General features: G+C 48.4%; 2 protein-coding genes across 2 annotated transcripts in view; one reads left to right on the top strand and one right to left on the bottom strand.

Annotated features, from left to right (window-relative positions):
- RHOBTB2 (Rho related BTB domain containing 2) overlaps positions 1-6,211 on the bottom strand; it is a 29,856-nt gene extending 23,645 nt beyond the window's left edge. The window contains exon 1 of the mRNA XM_048829315.2: positions 6,116-6,211. The gene's annotated coding sequence lies outside the window, so the exon portion shown is untranslated. The remainder of the gene's footprint in view (positions 1-6,115) is intronic.
- A 17,228-nt stretch (positions 6,212-23,439) lies between these two features.
- PEBP4 (phosphatidylethanolamine binding protein 4) overlaps positions 23,440-24,029 on the top strand; it is a 209,383-nt gene continuing 208,793 nt past the window's right edge. Inside the window, exon 1 of the mRNA XM_048828990.2 lies at positions 23,440-23,559. Coding sequence (XP_048684947.1) covers positions 23,503-23,559 — 57 coding nt within the window. The 5' untranslated portion in view covers positions 23,440-23,502. The remainder of the gene's footprint in view (positions 23,560-24,029) is intronic.

The raw sequence follows: 24,029 nt of genomic DNA, 5'->3' as shown, positions 1-24,029 counted from the left end.
GCTGAACAGGCTCTGGCTGCCTTTCATGTACCTGCCTTGGCTCCACGGGGCTCGTGGGAATGAAAACCTGACTCGAAAATACACAGCCTGCAGTAAGCGGGTGCCTCTCCCATGGAAATATCTGGGCCAGATGCAGCAGTGGTCTGGAGGTGTAATAATCCTTCATCTCTCCTACTCGGGATCCGACATGTCTGTTTAGTTGTAAGCTCTTGGTCACACTTTCAAAGGGCATGCTCTGCTTCACACCGTCTCTCTGGTAGCGTCCCCTTCTTAGCGCTAGGCTCTGGGCCTCTGCTTTTCATAGGGGTGAGCCCCCTGGCCCCATTACCCAGACACTGGGTCCCCAGCTTCAGCTCCTCCATGTCTTACTTTGGCTCCTCCAGAGCTAGAATGCCTGCTTGGAGACGTAACCCTCATGGGAGCTAGACAAGCAACAGATGTTTGCAGCAATGCAAGGGAACCTTTTCAAAACAAGACGGCCGGCTGGAATACGGGAAGGAGGACTGCCAGAAGCTGGGACTAGACAACAGGGGATGGATCACTTGATAATTACCCTGTTCTGGTCATTGCCTCTGGCACCAGCCACTGTCGGGAGACTGGGTACTGGGCTAGATGGACCGTTGGTCTGATCCAGCATGACCGTTCTTATGATCCTTAGGTTAGAATGGAAGATCAAAGCTCACATGCCAGTCCACCCTGGCAGCACGACCTGCCTCTCTTGCCTTAGCATCCAGGATTCAATCTCCCTTGCAGTAGGTCGGCAGCAGCATTGTCCTTCCAGTCTGTTCGCACACCACTTTGTTTCTTGTTGCAGTCAGGTGAGCTGCCCGCATGGTCCCCACCCTTTCGTGGGCTCAGGTGTGGGAGGAGGATGGAGGAAAGTCCCCTCGGCCAGGCAGTCATTGAAAGCTATCGTCCAGCCGTCGGTCTTCCATTGTATCTCCAAAGTAATGCCATTCATACGGTGCCAGCTCTGGATGGCATGCAGTGTAGCTGTAGCCATGTCAGTCCCCAGATATTAGAGAGACAAGGTGAGGCTCTGACTTTGCTTGGGGCCTCTTCCATCGTATTAAAGATGCACAGGGCATGAGCTGGTCAGGACACAGGTGTCAGTGGCAAAATCAGGTGATTTGCACCAGTTTGTCATTTAATAGGGGTGCAAAATGGGTGTGCTTTTCACTGATGGGAGGTGTAGCAAGAAAAGCACCTAATGGAAGGATGTAAGATAAAGTAGCCGGTCCCTTTTTAATGTATCCTACACCTTACCCAGCAAGCCCAGGGTCAAACCCAGTCATTGCTTTAACCCTGATTCGGCAGAATTTGCACCTGCTGAGGTCAAGGGCTGAATATGGTCCTATGTCAGTGCAGGTTTCGTGACTTTGCCACTTTCCCATTGTCTGACCAACTGGCACCCAATGTGTAGCTCATACTGTCATTCATACTGGGGTGGAATTTCATAGGTCCATTGTCAGATTCTTAGGGTTTAAGGCCAGAAGGGACCAACAGACCATCTGACCTCCTATGTAACACAGGCCAGAGAATTCCACCTAGTTACTCCAGCACTGAGACCAAAAACCCGTGGCCCTCGGGAAGGGGATTGGCCAAATCCTAGGCCAATGTGAGAGCAGGCTTGAGTCTGCAGTGACCAGTTAAGAAGCAGTTCTTTATACAGCATCGTGCAAACCGCGGCTTCTACGGCTGTGTTCTGCCGCCAGCCCCAGCCTGGTTCTGAGCATGCACGACAAACTCGGAGCCTGCAGGGAGAGCTGCAGCTGCCGGTATGAAACATTTACAGGTCTGACTCCCCACTGAACTGCGGCTTCATACAGGATTCACAGCTTCATGCAGTATTAAGAGCTGCTGACGTCTCATAAAAACCTGTGAAAAGCTTTCTATTTGGAGACCGTTCTGCTTATAATAGCGCGCCCCGTGCTCTCTGCTTTTCTCTCTCCCTGGGCTTTTTATTGCTGGGGACAGCAGCACAAAAATAGGAGGATGATATTGCCAGTGGGTACCTCACACTTTTCAGCTCCAAAATGCTCAGCAATGAATTAATTTGCACAAAGCATCTGTGAGGCAGCTTAATAGGATGATCCTTCTCCTTGCTTTTTACAGCTGGGGGAAACTGAGGCCCAGAGAGGGGAGAGGAAAGGTTGGGGCTCTGGGTTCTATTCCTGGTACGGCCACTCTCCAGACTCACTATGGGACCTTGGCCAAATCCCGTTGGTTTAAGGAAAAAATAATAATGTTGCTTTCCTCCCACGCTTTGTCTATTGAGACTGCAAGCTCTTCAGGGAGGGGGCTGTCTCTGAGCGTGTGTATGTACAAAGCGCTGATCTCAGTGGGAGCCTCCAGGTGCATGAGTAATAATAATATAAGGCCTCAGAGGGAGTCAGTGTCTTCCTGGGGTGAGAACTCAGCCCTGCCTCATACTCTCTAGCCTGGGCTCCATCGAGCTGGGGCCTGAAACGCTGAACTCTCTTTTTCATTTACAGGCTTGACAGTAAGATAACGGAGTGGCTGCCTCTGCGAAACCTCTGCTTGTTCCAACGCCCGCTCCAGTCTCCCTCATGCGCCCAGCAGGGACTTAGCAGGACAGTGACTCCTCCTGGCTGACGTGGGGGTGGGAGGAGGGGCTGTGCACCTTTAAATCCCAGTCGAGACCAACCCTAGCCGGCCCCCTTCTTGAGGCCAAGTCTTGAATGGACACTGAATTCCCAGGGTGGGCGCGTGAGGCTCCTTACCCCACTCCCTGCTCTGTGGACCCATCGTGGGCTTCGTTCTCTAGGGCTCTCGTTGGGGCCTGTGTCCCCAGTCTTAAATTTGCACATAAAGAAGAAGGAAAAAAATGAAGATCCCGTTTCCAAGCAACCGTCTCCAATAGCAATAAAGGCCAAGAGGGTTGTGGGGAAAGAAGTGCAGAAGAAATGGAAGCAGGCTAAGCAGAGCTGCCTCTGGAGAGAATCCTTCTTCCAGTTTGCTTCTGAATGTGCCAGATAACGCCCCCTACTTTCCTCCTGCCTCCTGCTACAGGGGCGCTAAGCACCTGCAATTCCCACAGAAGGCAGGCACAGACTTAGAAGATATGTTCACACTACAATTAAACACTCACGGCTGGCCAGTATTCCTGACTCGGGCTGTAAAATGGCAGTGTAGACATTCAGGCTTGGGCTGGAGCCTGAGCTCTGGGACTCAGGTCCTGCTGACATGGGCCGGTCATGGGTGTTAACGGCAGTGTAGACGTACCCAGAAAGCTCTCTGGCTCTAACGGCTATGATCCCGTGACAGAGCTGGTGGGAAAAAGTTGGAGGGGGACGTTAAACCATCTCCTCTGCCTCAAAAGCCAAAGCGAATCAGGGCTGTTGGCTGGATTTTGGAGGGAAAAGGAAATGCATGGTGTTTAAGACATGTTCTGCATTTGTTAAGTTGAATGTCTTGTTCTTTGTATAAACAAACACACACAAAAATGGAGGCACTTTGTATGTATAATAATAATAATTAATAATAATCAATTAACCATTTTAGTTCTATAAGGCCTATTCTAAACCAGAGCCATAGGGCTATACCCTCTAGACTAGAGACACATAGGGAGACATGGTTCTGCCTCAAAGAGCTTATAATATAAACCAAGACAAGGGGCAACAAGTGAGCGTAACAAACAACACGAGGCAATGGAGGATGAGGGTAACGGTAATATCTTGTAGCTAGATAGGCTACAAACTGGCCTGTTTCTGTGGCCATTGAAATCCAATTGAAAGACTTCCATAAGATCAGGATCAGGTCCAATATTGTTAGCCAGTACATACATGTTAGGCATCGTATACGCCATATTAATAGGTATTATGTGCACAGTATTAATATAGATATCTAAGTGTTGGGACGTTATGTTAACTGAATGTATTATGATCTCCGGACAGTTCTGCTCACCCATGTCAAGTATCCCACAACACTTTGCAAAGCTGAAGTCAGCTTTGGCATTAGAAAACAGGAAGCCTGTGAGAGCCAAGATGCATGAATGGTGTGTCCGAGCACAGGGTGGGATGTACCTCCACACACAAATGGTTTGGAATGCAGTGTCCAATCAGAGATAAGAAAATTACACAACAAGACCACAAGCTAAGCAACTCTTAGGAACTGGTGGGTTGGATTTTAGCGATGTTCAAAAGATTTGTAGTTTGTGACGTCATCCTATAAATACAACTAGCTGAAATGCATATCTTGGAAGCGCACCTCCTGCAGAAGGAGAACACACTGTGAGAATTTGCTCCCCAGAAGGAGGTATGTATGTCTTCTTTTCATAGTGTACTGTTTTTCTTTGGTACAGGGTTAGCTCAGTGGTTTGAGCATTAGCCCACTAAACCCATGGTTGTGAGTTCAATCTTCGAGGGGGCCATTTAGGGATCTGGGGCAAAAATTGGGGATTAGTCCTGTATTGAGCAGGGGGTTGAACTAGATGACCTCCTGAGGTCCCTTCCATCCCTGATATTCTATGATTCTTTAGACAAAACATTTGCCTAAGTTAGGTTAATTGGTCTCTTGAGCATTTGTAAGAACGAACCGCGAGTGCAGTCAAACAACTGGCTACCCCTTTTATTGAATAATCTGCACAACTTGATAGCTCCTGAAGCATTTGAAATATTTCTTTTAAAATGATCTTTTAAAGTGGCCTGTTGGGCTACAAGCCTGGGAGCCCTCTTAGCATTTGCTACTAAACCCTTCCCTGGGCCCACTGGCTTCAGTTTTGTAACATAGCCTCTGCCTCGCCTTCTGGATAGTGCTGGAGATTTTCTCCTGCTCCCCAGGGTAGGGTGAGCAGGACCAGAGCCTATTCTCTCCAAAGTTCAATGGGTGACATCGCTAGCTGTCTGTCTTATATGGCTCTTATTACCATAGTACCTGAGCACCTCAAAATGATCAATGGATTTCATCCTCTCAACATCCCTGGCAGACAGGGAAGTGTCATCCCCTTTTACAGCTGGCAAATTGAGGCACAGGGTAGATTAAGTGACTTACTCAGGGTCACACAGAAAGTCTGCGGCTGAACCAGAATTGAACCCAGGTCTCAAGCCCCCATCCAGTGCCCTACTCACTAGATCATCCTTCCTGGAGTCTCAGAGCTGAGACAGCCCTGCTACTTCTGAGTTTTTTTAACTGATTTAACTGCTGAGTGAAATGTAACCAGTGGGTAAGACACTGAATGAAGGATTGGGATGCATGGTTTCTATTCCTGTCTCACTGAGTGGCTTTGAGCAAGTCACAGCCCCAGTCCATGCTTCAGTTTCCCCATCTGTAACTGGGATAATGATAGCCACTTTTCTAAAGCAGTTTGAGATCCATGGACTCTAAGTGCTGAGTATTATTATCAGCTAGGGAGCTGGGACCAAGCCACAGAACCTGGCGATGGACTGTGAATTTCTCAGAATCAGTTGTCTGGTTCATCCCATTCCAGAGAGGTTAGAATTTCCTCGGCAGCTGGGGCGTTTGGACCTAATGTCCGAGTCCATCTCTGCTCCCTTTGCATTGTGCAGGGGTGATTGTATCTGACTCCTGTTCTCTATGCAGGGCCCTTAGAGTCCTGATAAAAATGAGGGAACTCCCTTAATCAAAAGTACTGCCAGTATTCCACACATATTAACCTGCACACGGCGCATACGGGCCCTGAGTACACAAACAGGTCAAATCTCATCAAGAGGCCTATCCTGCAAGGTGCTGAGCCCTCACGGAAGTCAATGGGAGAGGAGGATCGGGTCAGTACATCTGAATCCACATCCCAGGCATATGAACAACTAGATGTCCCTTCGCCCCACGCACTTTTAAAGAGGCACTTCTATCCATGCAGAACGTAGCTTTACCAGAAAGAAAGACCTCCCTTCTGCACGCCCTCGAGGAATCAGTCTGTGCTCGGAAGTTGCATCATAGGCACCCCCCTCCCATCCCACCCCAGTCAAGTGAAAGACCTAACTCCTGCTGAATTCCATCCCAGAACTCCCTTTTATTTAAGTATGGAGCAGGCTCAGCCCCTTGAATACAGGTTAACCATCAACAAAAAGGGAGGCAGAATCATTAAAAGCAGCAACCAAGGTTCAAAGCCAAGCAATGCGCCCGGCACCCCTACCTGCGTGCTGGTTCTTGTTGCCTTAACGCATGTGGCTGTACGTTCTCTCCGCCTTCCTGTGTCCCAGGAACAGCTGGTAGGATCTCCCAGGTCCTCGAAATATGAACTGGCCTGAGCAGGCAAGTTCCATTCTTATACACCTGCCCATGTGATCTGAACAAATGCCCGAGGGATGAGTTTTTGAATCAACCAAAAAAAAAAAAAAAAGTCCTGTGAACAAAACCTGTTGAGCCGGAATCTACGCTCAACAGAAAGGAATTTTCCACTTACAGGCATTCAATCCAGCTCAGCGGGTTACAGCCTGCTCTTTCCCTGCATTGAAGATCACATCTCGGAGGATGGGATGGGACAAAGAAAGGGGGAAAAACAATTGCGGGGGGGGGGAGAGCAACTACTTATATAGGGCTGTAGATAGATGATAATACCTACCTCTTACATAACACGTATCAGTAGATCTTAAAGCCTTTTACAAAGGTGGTCAGTAGCGTGACCCCCATTTTACAGATGGGGAAACTGAGGCACAGAGAGGCAAAGTGACTTGCCCAAGGTCAACAAGCAATAGAACCCAGGTCTCCTGAATCCCAGTCCAGTGGTCTATCCATTAGGCACAACTGCCTCTAGATAGAGAGAGAGGGGAATGCAAGAGGGATGGATAGGTAGATATAATCTGGATGGATAGTATGGAGGGCAGAATGGATGAACAGATTAGATCCAATAGGATCCCACAGCGCTTTACAAACTTTACTGACTGATCCTACAAAGTACACCTCATTTCACCTACAACTGAAAGGTAACCACCTCTGGAACAGAACAGGGCAGCTGTTCAAAAGCATCCCTTTCAGGACATGAAATGAAAAGGAACACAGTATCCAACAGGGGAAATGTATGGCATCAGCCCTTGCCACAACCTGACAGCTGACACTCATATTCTAACAAAAAGCACCATGGGAACTTTAATGGACACACGCTGTCAAGACCTTACATGGAGAGTGCACTCCCTGCAGTTCAGCAGCTGCTATCCCCAAAGCCCTCGCCCCCCCCAATGGCACATTCTGCCTTGTTCTGGTTCTGCGCTCACCTCGCATGCACCCAAATCAAGGGGAATGGAGAGGTGACCGTTGGCTAGGTAATGGAAAGGGAAGGGTGTCAGTGGGAACAGAGAGATGCCGATGAGTCAATGGGAACCGGGAGATGATAATAAGATAATGGGGAATGGGTAGTTATCAAATCAGTGCAAGACAGGAATGTGATGGGAAATTTCTAAGGACCAATTGTGGCACTTTGTGTTAACCGAAAGGTCTGGGGTGAATCACCACCACTGGCTCACAGCAGGAAGGAACCCTGTCTGTGCCCTCCCCGGGGAATCTCTCCCCAGCCACCGGCAACTGGCCACACAGGCTCTGCAAGCCCCACTCTATTCTTCTGCAGACTAGCAATTAGCACACCCCACTTTGCTACTCTCGAGGGCCCAGTCCCTCACCTTCTGGACACCCATAAGGCACACAGATCCGCTGCCTCTGTGGGAGCAGTGCACCCCAGTTTACTAGTTTCGCTTCAGTTCAACACACAACTTAGTTCAAGGCCCTGAAGTTTATTTATCAGCACTTAAGTTACAAAATAAAAGCAAGTGTAAGGATTTGGAAACATAAGGTTACCGGTCAAAGAAACACATACAATGTAATCTATAACCTATCCTTATTAAAAAGTTACTTTCCTGTCTAATAAGGCATTTCTCACCCAATGGTCAGTCCTTACAGAGCTTGTCCAGCCCAGAGAGCAGGGATCTGCCTTTCATGAGACGCCCTGGCTGGCAGAGTCTCTCCTGTGTAATGGATAAAATCTTGGGTCCTCTTCTCTTCATTTCTACAGTTACACACTATTGTTTCTTACCCCAGGGTGTCCTCCATTCAGAGTCTTTTCTTGGGGTTTTATTGTCTGTAAATCCTCAAGCTGGTACCTGGTCCTGACAGTATATGACACTGGCTCAATGGATGTCCATTGCTCTGAGGTGTTCACTGCGTTAGTCGTGACTGTGAGACTCTCCTTGCCTTAGGTGACAAGTTTCACTTCCAATATTTTACTTTTTTCGCAGTAACCATGACAGTCAGCTAGACTGTAGCTTCCGGCAGAGACCGCACACAGAGACATTGAGAAGCCGGTCGGACCCAGAGATGTACTTGCCAATGCCTGGGTCTGTCTGTGCCCGTCACACCAGTACAATGGGGGCAGCTCCATAAATGATCGGTGTCAGATGAGGACATAGGTTGCCGCTGATTCAATCGGCAGCCGGCAGAAATGCGCCACCACTGGATACATGCAGGTTGTTTTCTGCTGGTGCAGAAGTTACCTCACCTTCTAATTGAGATGCTGCCATGCCCCGGGGCCTCTCTGGCCGGGTGTGCTGGGCAGTCACCTGATGCTTAGTCACAGGTACGGTATGTTCTCACAGGAGGCCATGTGCTTATTTCAGGTCCAAGTGGCAACGCACTTGAGGGGGAGAAGATGGGAATTTAACCATGAAACTCCATGACCATGATCTGCCGAAAACTGCAGCCATCAGAGGGGTGGGAGGTGTTGTACTGCAAGAGAGAGCCCAGTCACACAGCCATGTTTGCTTCAGTCCTGCACTGTCTGCACGCTTGCCGCTAGCTCCAGAAGGGAGCTCTCCTTTGAGCACCCTGCAGATTGTCTAACCTCGGCCTCTGCAAGCCGTTTGGCAACAGCCCTGAGGCCCCAGCTACAGCCCCTGTGCCGACTCCTGCCCATTCGAATTACCTGCCCTCCGCCCAGTGCCCCAGCTTCAGTCACTCCAGCCTGCCTGTCCTCAGCCCCTGCCTTTGCAAATGGCCTGAGCTCAGCCCCTGTGCCCACTGCAGCCCTTGCAAACCACCCAATCCCAGCCTGTGGGCCAGCTCTATCCTCTGCAAACTAGCCAGCCCCAGAAACAAGCCCTGCCTCACCCTCAGTGAACTCACCTCCAGTTCCTGCAAGCAGCCTAATGGCTCCGATTCTTAATCCACCGAAGCCCAGGGGTGCTCTGCCTGACTACGAGCTTTGGGATCTGCCCGCTGTCAATCCCCATCCCAAATCTCATCAGCCTGGTGAGCGCCAAGGTTTCTCTCCCCCACAGTTCTCATGATTCTGTCATCAGTCTCCTGACAATGATTGCATTCCTTCAAGCCCCAGCTCCTGGAGTCAAGAGGAGATGTGATGATGTTCGTCTTCATCCTTAAAGGAAAAGTAAGTTGCTAGCCCTTGTGGCTGTGGAGAAAGCTTCAAAATGGGACCCCAGTGCGCCCTAAAGGCTCAAAAAGCAGAAGGCAAACACAAAGAACCCCAAATCTAGTATTTTTACGGCATCTCACGATTGTAAGGCCAATCCATGATTTTTGGCGAGTCTGACTCATGAATTTTGAACGTTTGGCGTTGGCATACTGCATCTCGGTGCTAAGCGTTATTACTCCTTGGTCTCTGATTTTCAGTGCTCGGGCATGGGAGCAGGGGCGAGGAGGACCACGGCTACCCATCACCCACCCACTGGACCTACCCCGGTGAGTATAACAAGGCCAACAGTTGTGTTGTATTCCAGAGCAATCTCTGGCAGTTTGAATTCTCCGGTGACTCAGACTGACTGGAAATCTCACTCAGTCACCGGTTCTGACGCAGGCCTTGGGATCCTGGCTTCCTGCAAGAGAACAGCATTTGGGGGTTTTCTTTGTTTTCCCTTTGATTTTCCACCCTTGTGGTTTACCCGTTATGACCCCTTGTTCAGTTGCAGGGCTCGTGGTTCCGGTGAGGCAGCAGCCCTTTGTAATGAAAAGCGGGAAGTGGTAGGAGACTCCCTGTAAAAACCGGAGTCACCTTGAAATCCCCTTCAGAGCCAGAGCTCTATAGGCTGAAACTAAACACGCAGGGAAGGGGGCTATGGACAAGTGCATTTGGAGTAACAGAGACCTGACTCCAGCACAGTGGCTGGCGTTGGGGGCAGAGCTGATGCCAAGCAGTTTGCGGAGGCTGAGTCGGACAATTCTCAGGGTGCTCAGAGGAGAGCTCCCTCCTGGGGCTAACAGCAAGCGTGCAGAACTGAAGCAAACATGGCTGTCTGACTGGGCTCTCTCTTGCAGTGCGACACGTTCCATCCCTCCTAGTGTTGCATTTTTGGGCAGATCACGATCATTGATTTTCTTCCAGAGGATTCGTGCTTAAATTCCCATTTTCTCCCCTTCCAAGTGCATCTGAAGCAACAGAGATTGAATGGCTAGAGCAGGGAATTGGGAGTCAGGCCTCCTGAGTTCCTTTCCCAGCTCTCAGAGAAGAGTGGGGTCCAGTGGATTAGAACCAGGGGAGAGCAGGAATCAGGACTTCCCATGCTGGGGACAGGAGAGTGAGCTAGTGGATAGAACAGGCAGACTGCTAGTGAGGACTCCTGGGTTCTATTCACAGCTTGGGAGGGGCCTCTTTGTTGAGCAGGGGAGTGAGGTCTAGTGACTAGAGGAGGAGGAACTGGGAGTCAGTGTTCAGGTAGGAGTCAGGTCTCTGGGGTCCTGTTCCTTGCTTGGCCATTGATTTGCTTTGTGACCTTGGGCAAGCCCAATAGCTTCTCTTTGCTACTTTTAAATATCAATCCCTACTTGTAAATATCAATCTATGTATTTCTAGCACCCCCATCATCACAGTGTCTGAGGATTATTGCGTCGTCAGGGAGGTAAGGATACTTACCTACCTCCAAGTGGTTGGGAGAGCAGGAGAAGGTTGAGTCTTAATCTAAAAATATTTGCAAAGTGCTTTGAGGTGCTGGGTGACATTTCTGTACATTGCTGTATTCTTATGACACAAATAAAGACAAAGGCATTCCTAGGCAGGGGTAGAGCACTGATTAATTTTATCATATGATACTATTCTATGAGCATCCAAGGCCTCCCTGTCCCATCCTTCTCCCTTATGCAGAGAAGAAGGGGTTCACTAGCCCCGGAACACACACACTCCTTTACAGCTCTGACAAGGTGCAACAGTGGGCAAGCAGGAAGAGGGTTACAGATGCTTCTAGGGGCCAGCAGGGAGAGGGTTCACAATGCCTCCCTGAGAAGTGGGGAGGCCCACAGCTGCAGGCAATAAGTGCAGGTAGCTGGCCTGGGCCAGGTGTAGTGAATGGGGTAATTATCCCAGCACTCTGTGAGAGGGAGAAGTTGTTGTTGTGTGCCTGTCTCAGGGAAACATTCTGCCTCTTACTTTAACTCCCCAGACTAAAGGACTCCTCAGTGTTTATATGGACTGGGCTGTTTAATCTACGAGACCCCAGAGACACTGGGCTGTTGGATTCTAGGGGACTTGCTGTTCTTTCCGTATGGACTGTTCTAGTCTAATTGCTTGATCCCAGTAGGAGAAGCTCAGCTCTCCTCACGGCAGGTACTGATGCTGTGGTGGTCCAAGAGTTGCCATAAGGATAGAAAGGCCCAGGAGGCTCCCCTTTGCCCTCCTGCAGCTGCAAAAAGAGCTTGTGGAAGGTGAGTAGTGTGCTCTGCCGATAAGAGGCAAGGTCCTATGGGATTCTGCTATGGAGGCCCTGGTAGCACATCAGCTGGCTACTCTCAGGCCTGGGTGTGAGCTCCTGCGGTGATGTGTGTGTTGGGGAGCTGGGTGCAAATGCAGAGCAAAGCCCAGGGTGGGTTTCTACCTTGGGGCAGGGAGGGAACTATTTAAAAGGGATAAGGTGCCCAATGAAACTTTGTGGGGCTCAGGCTCTGTATCAAATGGCCTGTCAACCAGGTCAGTGGTGACCAGAAGCTGGTGCCTTACTGTCTCTCTTTGGCCTGTCTGTGAACTGGCTTGGTGGTTCTCAGCCCAGTTCCTAGCATGGTGTTCAGTGTTACTTAAGTGCTTAAACTAACACCCTTGCAAAAAAAACTTTTATCGGGTGTCTGGTTCCAATGGGCTGTGCATAACAAGAGGTTCAGAGTATCCTGCCCAGACTCTCTGTCTGGTGAGCTCAGGCCTTAAAGGCACAAGCTCCCAAGATCTCCCCTAGAGGAAAGCTGTCTGTCACCACTGTTCAGTAGTCCCCTCACGTGCAGTCTTGACAGAGAGGGTAGGAGCTCAATCAGCTGTGGGGACTGAACTCTGAACTGTCCAGGGTGGGGTTGCTACCCTCTAGCAGAGGAGTAGGTAGCATGTGCTGGGGGAAGATTAATTTCCCCATGCTGTTCCTGACCTGTGGATAACCAGGCCTCAGTCTCCAAGCCTGTGGGGATGACCATTTCCTCAGTGCTAAAGCTGGAAACGGAAGAGAAATACAGTTGAAAACTTCCTGTTCCATTAAGCTGCGAGCCCCAGGGACTGTGTTCATGTCTGTTTCTTAATGGCATTCAAAGCCACTGTAGGAGGGATGTCTAACTGGTAAGCGAGATGCAGGGAGAACATCCCTCTCCGTGCAACCCCTGTTCCAAATCCTGTGGAGAAACAGGCTTGCCATGAGCGCAATGGTGGTGTCTTCTGTGTATCCCTGTTTCCTGCTCCTGCCCCCCTGCTCTGTTGTACAAACCTCTTCCATGTCTTCTTCCACCCCCACCCCAGCTCCTGAGTGCTTGCGGGCTCACAAAGGAAGAGAACATGCCAGGGAGAGTATGCATACTATGGTAACCTAGAAACTAGTCCTAAGGCACTGTGACATCAGGCTATGTAGAGCATCTGAGTGCCGGTCCAGAATTAGAGTTCTAATGTCTGGGCCAAACTAGATAAGTTGCACTGTGGAATTAAGATGATGTACTTAAATCCATACAAGCCCCTAATGTAGACACACCTAAACTGATTTAATCCTTGGGTTTAACATAATTTTGCTAATTTACTGAGGCAAGGGTTAATCTGGATTAAGTGTGCCTGCACAAGAGGTGGGCACCAGTTTGGGCTTTTTCTTTTCTAAAGGTCTTTAACTTAAACCAGTGCAACCAATGGTGTAGGCAAGCCCAGAGCTAGTCACAGGGAGGGTAGGAAGCCCCTTGGCTTGGTCTTGAGCATCCGCTGTGTCTGGGTTCCCAGCGGGATGTTGACGGCTGTCAAAGCCGCTGAGGATCAAAAAGGTTAACAGTGATCACAGCAGAGTCAGATCTGTGCTCCTTGGGGTGGGAAGTGTCCATGGAGAATGGTGCATGCAGCTGTCTGTGAGAAGGGGGTGCCTGGTTTCTGGGGCTGTGAGCAGTGTCCAAAGGGAAGGATGCTTGGTGGTTTGACTTGGAGCATCTTTATCTGTGTGCAGGCCAGCAGCCTTGGGGAGCTTGGCTTTGGAGCCTCTGGGGCTGAATGTGGAGGTGATGTGGAAATGCTTCACGCTCCCTGAGGCTGTGTTTGTGTCAATGAGTTACACCTCGGTGCGATGGGGAATGCCCCGAGTCTCTCCTTCCCACGGTTTAGGACACAAGCCATGGCACAGGTACCTCTGGGCAGCAGCCTGCATGTGACTTAAACTGAGCTTCATGTCTCTGAGTCAGACCTGAGAACGTGGCCATCATCTACCTTACGTAATGTGTGGCAAGGGAAACAGCTTGTGAAGAACCGGCCCCAGGGCCTTCCCACCAAGTGAATGGAATCCGGCTTTGCTTGGGGAGAGGTTGGATGTAAACGCTTATTAGTAATGAATATTTGTATTACACGACAGCCCAGAGGCCATAATCAAGATGGAGTGGCTCCATTGTGCTAGGGGCTGTACACCCTAGCATGGTCCTGAGTGGTGTGTGTTTGAGTGATGGCCTGGTGGGTCAAAGGGGATCAGTAGTTTCTTTTCTCCCTGCTGGGATCGTGCCGCAATGTGCCAAGCTTCAGAGCTGCTGCCTGGCTCCGAAAACCAAGGCTCTCGTACACAGCCCTGTGTTCTCTGCATCTGCCTTGTGACGGCAAAATGTACATCCTTAATACAGGTCAAATGAGAACCCCCAGAAAGAGCTGTGTCACAATGTGTATGTGGCTGCAGCAGGCTGGGTATTGTCAGGTGTCTTTATGTCCTGCCGGTGACAGAATCGGTAGCTCTGACATGCTGTGTTTCAGTGCTATTAACTCCAGGCGATTCAAGATTCCAAGGTCACCCCTCCTCGCTTAGCTCGAGAGAACAGACGTTGGTCCAATAAAAGATATTACCTCACCTTTCTTGTCTCTCAAGAGAACTTGGCATGCATACCAGAGCAGTCATGTGACCCTCCCCAAAAGGACCATCCGGCATGTAAGTGCCAGGCGTGACTCCTGGGAGGGGAGTTCGTGAATGGGGCAATGATTACGTGGGCTGGAGTGATCGCAGGGAGGAGAGGGCGGACAGCCCTGCTGCTGAGCGTGCCGTACTTTGGCAACAGGCTGCAATACTTGGGGCAGGGGAAGAAGCTGGATTGTTCACAGTGTGTCACTTTAGAGGGATTGTTGGCTCCGTGGCTCGGTCTGCGCTAGACACTCTTGGGGAAAGACTGGGAGAGTGAGAGCCCTAGAGTGGAGGGCCAGTGATCCTTCTGCTCTTGTATCATGGTGAAAAATGCCAGAAGCCACCTGAGCCCTGTTAATGCCAGCGCTGCCTGCAGAAAGGCTGCACAGCGGGAGAGATCCCAAAAAGGCTTTGTGCAGACAAGGCCATTTTAAGGGACTAGACTAGCAAATAGGTGGAGGTACACTGCTACAATGGAGGCCTCTATGGCACCTTGCCAGAAGCCTGAGGCCCCAACTTGCCCATGTATTTAGTGTATTGAACTGACTGGTGTTGTGAATCACTGCCCCCTACTGGATCGACTCAGAACTGCTTGTTTGTTAAAGGCCCTATAGTGCTAACAGATGAGGGAAATTCTCCTTTTAAGTGACAGAGGCTTGTGCTGTTTGGAGCAGGGGGATCTGCTCCCTTGGTGTAGTAGAGGGACAATCGTGAAGCTCGTAGGTAGCACCAGGTCTGTTATGATACTTTGCTCTCTGCTTTCACCCTGGGATCTTAAGGCATCTTTCAAAGGCGGTTAAGTATCACTCTCTTCGTTGTATAGACGTGGGACCGTGGGACCTTGAAATTGAGATTATTCATGTCTGTTAAGGTAGTGCCTAGGGACCAGCCACACGCTGGTGCCCTTTATGCTAGGGACGGCACAAGTGCAGGACATTAGTCACTTCCCCGAAGAGTTTATCATCTGAATGTATGGCTTCGGAGAAGTGGCAGAACAGGAAACAGAATCCTAGATTACAGATTTCCCATCTGTCTGCATTTCAATAGTGCCTCGAGGAAAGATTTCATAGTTGGGGAGAGTATGTGTTTATTTTTTTTAAGGAAAAAAGGACCATTGTGAGTGTCTAATCTGACTGGCATAACACAGACCTCGACCCCATTGTGCTGGGTGCTGTATAAATGCATAGTAAGCGGCAGCCCCTCCCCATTGCACTGACCCCTAGAGCTAATTGAGCATTAGCAGAAACAAACCAGCCGTGATGTCTGCTTGTACTCCCACCTTGTTTGCTCGGTGAATATGTAACACCAACAGACCCTGGTTGTTGGTGGGCAGGATCGAACCGGAGGCCTCTGGAGCTTAAAGCATGAGCTGCTACCGCATGAGTTAAAAGCCAACTGCCTGTTAGCTCAGGCTGTAGAGCAGACTCATTTTATCTCTCGCTCTAAGTGGTCTCTGTGCCACTAGATGGGACAGAACACCACACCCAGGAGGTGTGTGGGTTACGTACTTCCCCGAGCCGAGGAAGCGTGTCCCGAGCTTCAGAGACTTCCCAGATGAGCCCCCACTTGTAAAGCCGACAGGCCCCGGTCGTTGGCGGGCAGGATGGGACCTTTGAAGCTTAGTGCATGAGCTTGTATTGCATGAGCGAGCTTTTCTTAGCTAAGGCTGTAGAGCAGACTCATTTCACTCTCTCTCTAAGTGGTCTCGGGGCCACTAGAGGGGACAGAACACTGTACCCAGAAGGTGTGTGGGTTACAAACAGATAGCGCTGCGGCTTCTTCCTTGTAAAGTATACCAGCAAAAAACCGCTGTGAGATCAGCTCCATCACCTGGCGATTACAGGGAGAGGGTGGCAACAGGCTGCATTTCAGGCCTTCTTGGGTTGTCATGGGCCTGAGGACCTCACTCTGGGAACCTGCGATGAAAATGGCTGGTGCCTCTCTCAGCATGGCTAATACGTAAAATTGGCTGTTGCTGATTTTCCAAAGAGGTTTGTCTCTGTGTCCTCTGCCTGCCAAGTGCTGAACTTCTGACTTTATTAATGGGACCTGATTTTTTTTCCCTAGCTTCCTTCCAGATGAGCGTTGGTGGTGGCTTTTTCTTCCCTTGAAACTTGAGTGGCTCATCTGAAGTACAGAGATCTCCCCATTTTAGTCTGGGAACATGGGTGCTGACCACTGCTAATCTCCTTCCCTGCTCTCCTCCAATAACGCACAGTGGTTAAAAGCATTTTCTCCTCCTTGGCATTCCAAGGCATGCCAAAGGCACCTGAGTCCAGGAAGTCTTCAGAAAAACAGGCAGGATCTTGGGATATGCTTTCTAATATAGGATGCTCCTCCTGGGCAAAAACAAACGGAGCCATCTGTCCCTTGATAAATTGGGGACGGGCAGGGGGGGATTAGAGACAGACTGATAGAAGCGTGTGATCTAACCGTAACATAGCCCTAACAATTCCAAATACCTGTTTCAAACAAAACTTTGAGAAGTGGTTGCTTGTCCTGTTGGGATCCAGGAAGTGAGTGGGTGGAAGCCTGCCCACTGCTAAAGGACCTCCCCCAGCCTAAGGGGAGGATCCACAAGGTCCAGGATCTCAATTATATCTTTAGTTGTCCCACGTACTTAACAGGGACAGGAGTGAGGTCACAGGGCTAAACAAAGGGAACCTAATGGGGACACCGAGCAGAGAACCCCAGCGCCCACTGCTCCTAGAAGGTGTCAAGGAAGTCAGCGGACGCCACTGAAAGGAAATCTGCCAGGATGCGTGAGCGGACGGAGGATCGGAAATAGGCCCCACAGTCGCAGGAAACCCCGGCAGCCCGCTTCTACTCTAGTGTTGTAGATGGCCAGTTTGGACAGTGCTAGGAGGAGGTTGACAAGGAGGTCCCATGAGTTTGTGGGGCCACGGAAGTGGTTGATCGTCTCATTACAGCCCAGGCCTCTGTACCTCTGATCCGGTCCATGATATATAGTTGGCACTTATTCCAACATGACTGACCATAGCTGCCTGTTGGCAAACGGTGCAGACAAAATCCAGAAGCCTGAACTGTGGCAGGTAGAAATCGTTTCAGTTAATCTCTTAACACTGATTGCCTGCTAATACAGTGAATCTGCTGCCATCTGTGTAACATGTTGTGTTTTTCTTACATGTGAGAGCGCTTTGGCCCAGTGGCTGATGGTGTACCTTGTGCCATGCCTGAAACATCATGGATGTTGCTCAAAGCAGTGATTATAGAAATGTCTTGTTTGCCAGACCTCTCCTGTGTCGCTTTCCTTATGATCCGATAAATGCTGCAGATGCCCAGATACAGGCTCCTGCTAATTATGGTTGGCTCCCTCTCTGTGCACGTTCAGATTCATCCCACTTCATGTTCCCTTGAGTTTTCGAAGCTGCCGCTGTATGTTGCTTTAAAATGATGTTGCCAATCTCTTGACTGAGATTTTCATAAAGACCGTAACTTTTCCAGTCAATAACCAGAAGTGCTTTTTAATGCATATTTTCCTGGACCATTAAAGGAGTAAAGAGCCCTAATTAATGGGGCGTGGGGCAAAACACTCTGTCAAAAATCCAAGGTCCTACTATCATTCTTCAAGGGACCCATTTAGCAAATATGAATCTCAAATGAGCCTGGTGCTATGTCTTGCAGTAGATATCTTTATCTTGTAATAAAAATCTATTATGACTTTTAGATACGAGAGAGTGGTTGATGTGTAGAGAACCAAGAACTCTTAGTAATGTCTCCAGAGTCCAATTATCCAGTCCTGCATTCTTAATTACCTACTGGGATGAAAACAATGACGACAAGAAAATTAACAAGAACAAATCAAGATTGTACAATGTGTGGGTCCTTAGTTACATACCTGTCCAGTCCACTTAAATTATGAGTAGAGGTGGGTGGAAAACTGTTTTTGTTTGCCACCCTGCAATGACTTTTGAGTATCTGAAACTTTTTCCCGTACCAAACCAGCATGAAAAGTCAAACTCATGTTGATTCACTACATTTGTGAAAAATTCAGAGCAGGTCAGGTTGAACTCAAAACAAAGATGTTTCAGCTCTTAATTTACCTCTCTTAGCATAAATTCACTAAAATTTGAAAGTCATTTTGAACCAAAAACTTTGTTTTCGAAAATGACAAAGTAGGATGTTTCAACAATTTTGAAACTCTGAAAATCGGGAGATTTGTCAGAACTGACCCACTCCTGCAGTTTTGATTTCAAGGATTTTCCAAGGAAAAAGATCTTGTCCAAAAATTCCCAACTTCTCTATTTATGGGAGCAGTGCCCATACCCTGTGTGCTGCAAATTCTTCCCCTTGATAAGACCCATTGAACTCTGCCTTAAACCGTGGCCATAGTTCTTTAAAGCTCTATGCAGCACGTGAGCCAAAAGTGTACGATGCGGCAGGGTAGGAAACCGGTAGAGAAGATGTTGGATCAAATGTTCTGGCCTCTTCCACGGCTCGTGATCTACTGGAAACAGGAGAGGATAACAATATTTGGATGTTCCCCCAACACGTTCAAAGTGGTCTGTTATTGGACCGAGATCACTATTGCTCAAACTTGTTAGCGATGACACTCTAGTACCTGAGCGCCACGTGAAGAGATCAACCCCTGCTATCCCAAATAGCCTATTGCCAGGGCTTTGTTAACCAGGAGAGAAATTTCCAAGGGGAATAGACAAGCAACGCCTCTACCTGCTGCCATGGACAAGCCAGCTCAGAGGACTGCTTCTTGCAGATGACCTAAAAATGGCAAGACCTGGCCTCTGATTGGGGCAGATAGAAAACTCCCTTGCCAAGGCCCCTGCCCTTGCAAGTTCAGTTCTAGCAGCCACAAGTAGAGGCTGATAATGGATGCACTGGGTTGTTTTAAAAAGCAAAACAATGCTCTAAATCCAAACCTTGCTGTGCTGAGAATTGCAGGAAGACCAGGAAACTGCTGCTTTCCTGCGTTGCTCAAATATGGGAGTATCCGTACCTCCAGAATTGATTGAGGCTATATTGCTGTGCAAAGTTCCCTGTAACTTTAGGTTCTTCACTGGATCTTCTGATCTCGGACTAGGTATGTTCTATTACTGAACCTGCACTGCTATCTCTCCTTCCATGCAAAGATCAAGACGATTGTCGGTCATCTGAAAGAGAGGGGAATTATCAGCATGTCCGCTCTGTACTGCGGTTTCCCAAATCAAAAAGCAAGCTGGTGTTAGCGCCCAGGTCTCCTGCTGCTGTGTTTGGACCAAACAGCCTTACTAAAGGATCGAAAGAAGCAATGCTGTTTAGTTGCAATTTTGCAGTCACAGTGTGCAGAGCCGGCCCAAGAGCAAATGGCACCCCAGGCAAGGAGTGTCTTTGGCACCCCCCTCCATTTGTTAAACCTTTGAATACCTTATTTTTTATTGCATTTGTAGCCCATTTCACAACTTGGGTGCACGGTTTGCATTCATGATTTATCCCTGTCCTATAAGACTGACTGGCGACGCCCTGCCCCTTGTACCTGCGAGGGCATGGCAGACAACATTCTAGGAGGTTTGAGGAAAATGTCATTCTCCAAGTCTGGAAGATTCCACGAGATTCTACAAAGGTCTAGAATATTCTAGGAGGTTAGTGAAAAATGAATCCACATACAGAATACTTGAAACATGTTACTTCAAAAGGGAAGATGGAACGTTTATCGCTAACAACAAAAACACCTTCTCCTCCCCAAGTCCAGTACCCCCAAGCCTGGCACCCCAGGTAGTCGCCTGCCCCTAAATCCATCCCTGGTTATATGTCTTACTGCCAACTTTCTTTTTTAATTAAATATTTGCCATGTAGGAGAGGTTTTTAAATGATGGCATAAGAAATTGGACACCTTTCTTTGCTCTGCATCGGTAAAGGAACATAAATCCCCCCAAAAGTTTTATGGGGAGATAAATTACTTATATTGATTGAATGACCAAATAAACTGAAAAGAAAAGCACCAGCCACTGCTCTGGGCTCCTGTGTCTTGAGGCCAGAGATATTTAGTTGCTCTGACATCCTTTCTCTCTGCAGGCAATTAACATCTTGCATCTTATGAGAATAGAGGTCACTGCGTAAAATTTACTGCAGGTAAATTTAGACTCCATGAAATAACTTCACACGGCATGGAAAATCACTGCCTGGGGAGGTCAGGGAGGCAAATCTCGTGTCTGGATTTTAAATCGTGCTGATTGGAAATTAATCTTAAACTAGAGCTGATTGGAAAACAAAATCTCTGTCCCCTGGGGAGATCCAATATTTTGAATCTAGCTTTTGTTCTGAATTAGAATGAAAAGTCAAATCTTCACGAATAGAAGTTCTGAAAAATTTTGATATGGAAAGAAATGTTTAATGGTAAAAATCAATATTCTATTTTATATTGACCCATTAAAACTAGTAATACTGTAGTCAAGATAAAGTAGAGTCAAATGTTTCAACAGGATCAGAACAGGAATCAGTGATTTGTTTTGATCCTTAGCAAAAATGACATGTTCCTGTGAAATATTTTGATTTTTGGCAAGACTGCATTTTTCTGCAGTGGAATTGAGCCCATTTTCCCCCAAAGTCCCTAGCTAGCCACTGTGCCATCCAGGATATAAGCTGGCATGGATGGACTCTCCTTTCCCTCTAGTGCACAACTGGTCTTGTGTGTTCTGTGGGGGTTCTTTCTAAAGCATCAGGTACCATGGAAATCGATTACTGGACTGGATAGGCCCGTGACCTTATGTTTGGCTGCTGCAGCACCTGTTCTGGATTCTTTGAATTCAAATTGCAGGCTCACAGTCCACTAAAAATTGGACTTCTGTATCAAAATGTCTTACCATGTGTTAGTCCCCCTGAGTGTTGCTTGGAATCTTTGCCGGTTACAAGTAAGAGAAAATATTTTTCTTGTTGTCTGTGTACTTTTGTAGGTGACGGTATAGTTTCACTCTTTACTCTGTAGGATTAGTCAATTTACCCTTCTCTTGTGTGCAAGGACCTTTGGAGAACAAAAACTGGCAGAGGGGGGTCAGGAGGAGCTGGCATAGGACCTGACACTACTTTAATTGTGCCTTCAAAGCCTTATGGGAAGATATGTATCTTCTCATTTACTGAAGCACCAAGAAAACCAAAAGGAAAAGCACTAGCCAATGCACTGGGTTCCTGACTCATTGGCGAGAGATCTCAGTCGTACTGACGCGTCTTCCAAGCACACAAACCACCAGGAAGTGCCACTGGATGGAATGTTTGCTTTTGTTCTTGGGAAGCATACGGAGTGTCACGATCAGAGAACTCTTTGTGATCTGATGGGAGGAGCGGAAAGGAGCCTTACTTTTCAACTCCTCTCTTGGCATGATTCCTACTTACTCATTCCAGTGTGAGTGGGTGGAGGATCAGGTGGAGTGGAAGAGGTCTGACACTTGGCACATTTAAAAGGCAAAATATGTACTCTTCAGAAGTAAATGGATACATCCTATCAGGTGGAGGTGATTGATTTGACACTCTCCAGAAAGGGGTGGCTGAAAGCATGTGAACTATTCAAGCTTCCCTCAAGAATCTAGCATCAACCTAAACAAGAGTCTCCTCCAGCACATCACTGAATTAAAGCATAGTGCTGCATCCTGCCCTCAGACCTATTCCTGTCTTGTTGAGTGATGCTGAACAGATCTCTTAATCATTCTGCACTGCTTCTTTATGCATCTGTAAAATGGGTCTATTATTTATGTAATATCCATGACCTGCACAGTGCTTTTGAGAAAGAGGGGGGGAAAAAAACTTGCCTTCTCCAAAAAGTTGGTGGCTGTCTACTGCAGCCAGTCAATATGTTTAATAAAGTTGTTTGCTGGGATCAGAACTGGTGCGTGTCACTCTATAGCTGGGCGAATCCCCACTGTGCCTGATTTAGAGCAGAGAATGGCTTCCCCCGCCATCTCAGATCGCTCCAAATCGGAGACTTGAATCTGGGTTTGCCACATCACAGGCTACTGCACTCGCCACCCAGGTAGTGTGTGTTCATGCTCGTTCGTTCTCTTCCCACCCCCGCAGGTCCCCCCCCAAACCCCTCACAACAAAACCCAAGCCTTCCTGGTGCAAGTGTTACGCTGCTTCATTGGAACATTTTTGCCGAAGTGACATACGGCGTCAACATTTTTACTTTGGGTGGGGGTAGGGGGAGAGCCCTCACCAGGAAGATTACTGAAAACGCTCTCTGAGCAGTTCTGGCATTTCGCCCCCCCCCCCCCCCACTTACTGAGAAACTGGGGTTTCAGTAAACAAAAAAAAATTGATAGTTTTTGCTAATGGCACGAATGAGCCATCAGTTTGCCACGTAACTTCCAGGTTTCTGAGCAACTGGTGTTTTTGTTTTTCAATGAGGGGAAAAATCCTAGTTGGCTCTGTTTTGCTGAGAACTGATTTTTGTGTGGTTTTTGTTTCAGATTGGATTGTTGTCTTTTGGGTGACTTTGGGTTTGTTTGGCCAGTGAACCAAAAATCACCTGTTTTCACAGTTCTTACGTTATTTCCTCACTGGCTCAGAGGCCTAAAGCACCTGTAAAGAAAGATGCCGTAGACAGGCTGAAGTATTGTTTGCTTCATTGGCAGCCAATATTGTCTGTGCGTTCTGAGTCTCCCTTTACCAGGCATGTATGTGGAAAGCAAACTGTCTATTGGCTTGAAGCCTCCAGGGAGGTGGGAAGCGCTGGCTGATGGTCATTTGACTTTGCAAATTAACATAGAAGCCACTGTACTGAGCTTTGCAATGTGACTTGATGCCTGTAGCAGGCTCCACTCAGCAGTGATGGGCATAGTGTTCTTGCTGTCATTACAGCTCTGCCCTCTGCGAAAGTCCTAAGATCATTAGAAGTACTCTGCAAATAGATTTTTAGGGATAACACCCAGGTTCATCTTACACACGATACAGCAAAAAGGCTTGTTCCCAACTGCTCAGTCTGCCTACACAGTTGCTAAGGGAGCTCTGTTTGCCCCTTGCCCCTCCTCCTATCCCTTTGCTCATACTGTGTTTCATAACTATCCGTGATGGAAGTGGTTGACTGTGTGTGTGTCCTGCTCTCTTCCTCTCTGGTAAGCACCTCCCCTGAGCGTGCCTCTTTGCAAGCCTGTCTTGTCTTGCTGCAGAATGGTGCCCAGAGCCTTGCTCCAGCTCAAAGCCACGCCCGGCGAATGCACTTGATATAGTAAACAGTAGGCCGCATGGGGAGGCGGGAGCCCAACAGATGCCACGTCACTGTATCAAAAGCGAGCGAAGGGCCCAATGTGAGCAGCACCAACAGGTATTTATTGTGATGCAGGGGGTATCTTTGGGGGTGAAAAGCAGCGAGTGGATTAGCTATCAGAAAGGACGTGAGGCAGTCATGTCTAGTGGTGAGAGCAGGGGAGATTAGGACTTGAGGACTCCTGGATTCTGCTTTTGATTGGAGTGTGTGTAACCTTGGGGTTCCTCATCTGTGAAGGGATGATGCCTTTCTTAAAGGGATCTGAGATTTAATTCATGTCCCTGTCCTTTACTGAAACGTCTCCAGGAGTGCAGTGACTGCTTGTAATGCATGGGAAGTACGGATACATACTGTGTAAGACTTGACACCATGGCAGTGAGGGGTGGGGGTGGAATGTGTGTCTGCACCAATGTAAATCCTAGTGTAGATGCACTGCTGTGGTGTGAAAGTGACTGACCCCAGGAGTTGCCCAATTCAAGCCCCTCTTTACACCGGTACAGCATGTCTATGCTATGGGTTACCACTGT

The sequence above is a fragment of the Caretta caretta genome, chromosome 26, assembly GCF_965140235.1.
Source record: "Caretta caretta isolate rCarCar2 chromosome 26, rCarCar1.hap1, whole genome shotgun sequence".
Lineage (NCBI taxonomy): Eukaryota > Metazoa > Chordata > Testudines > Cheloniidae > Caretta > Caretta caretta.
This window is presented reverse-complemented; position numbering and strand designations above follow the sequence as displayed.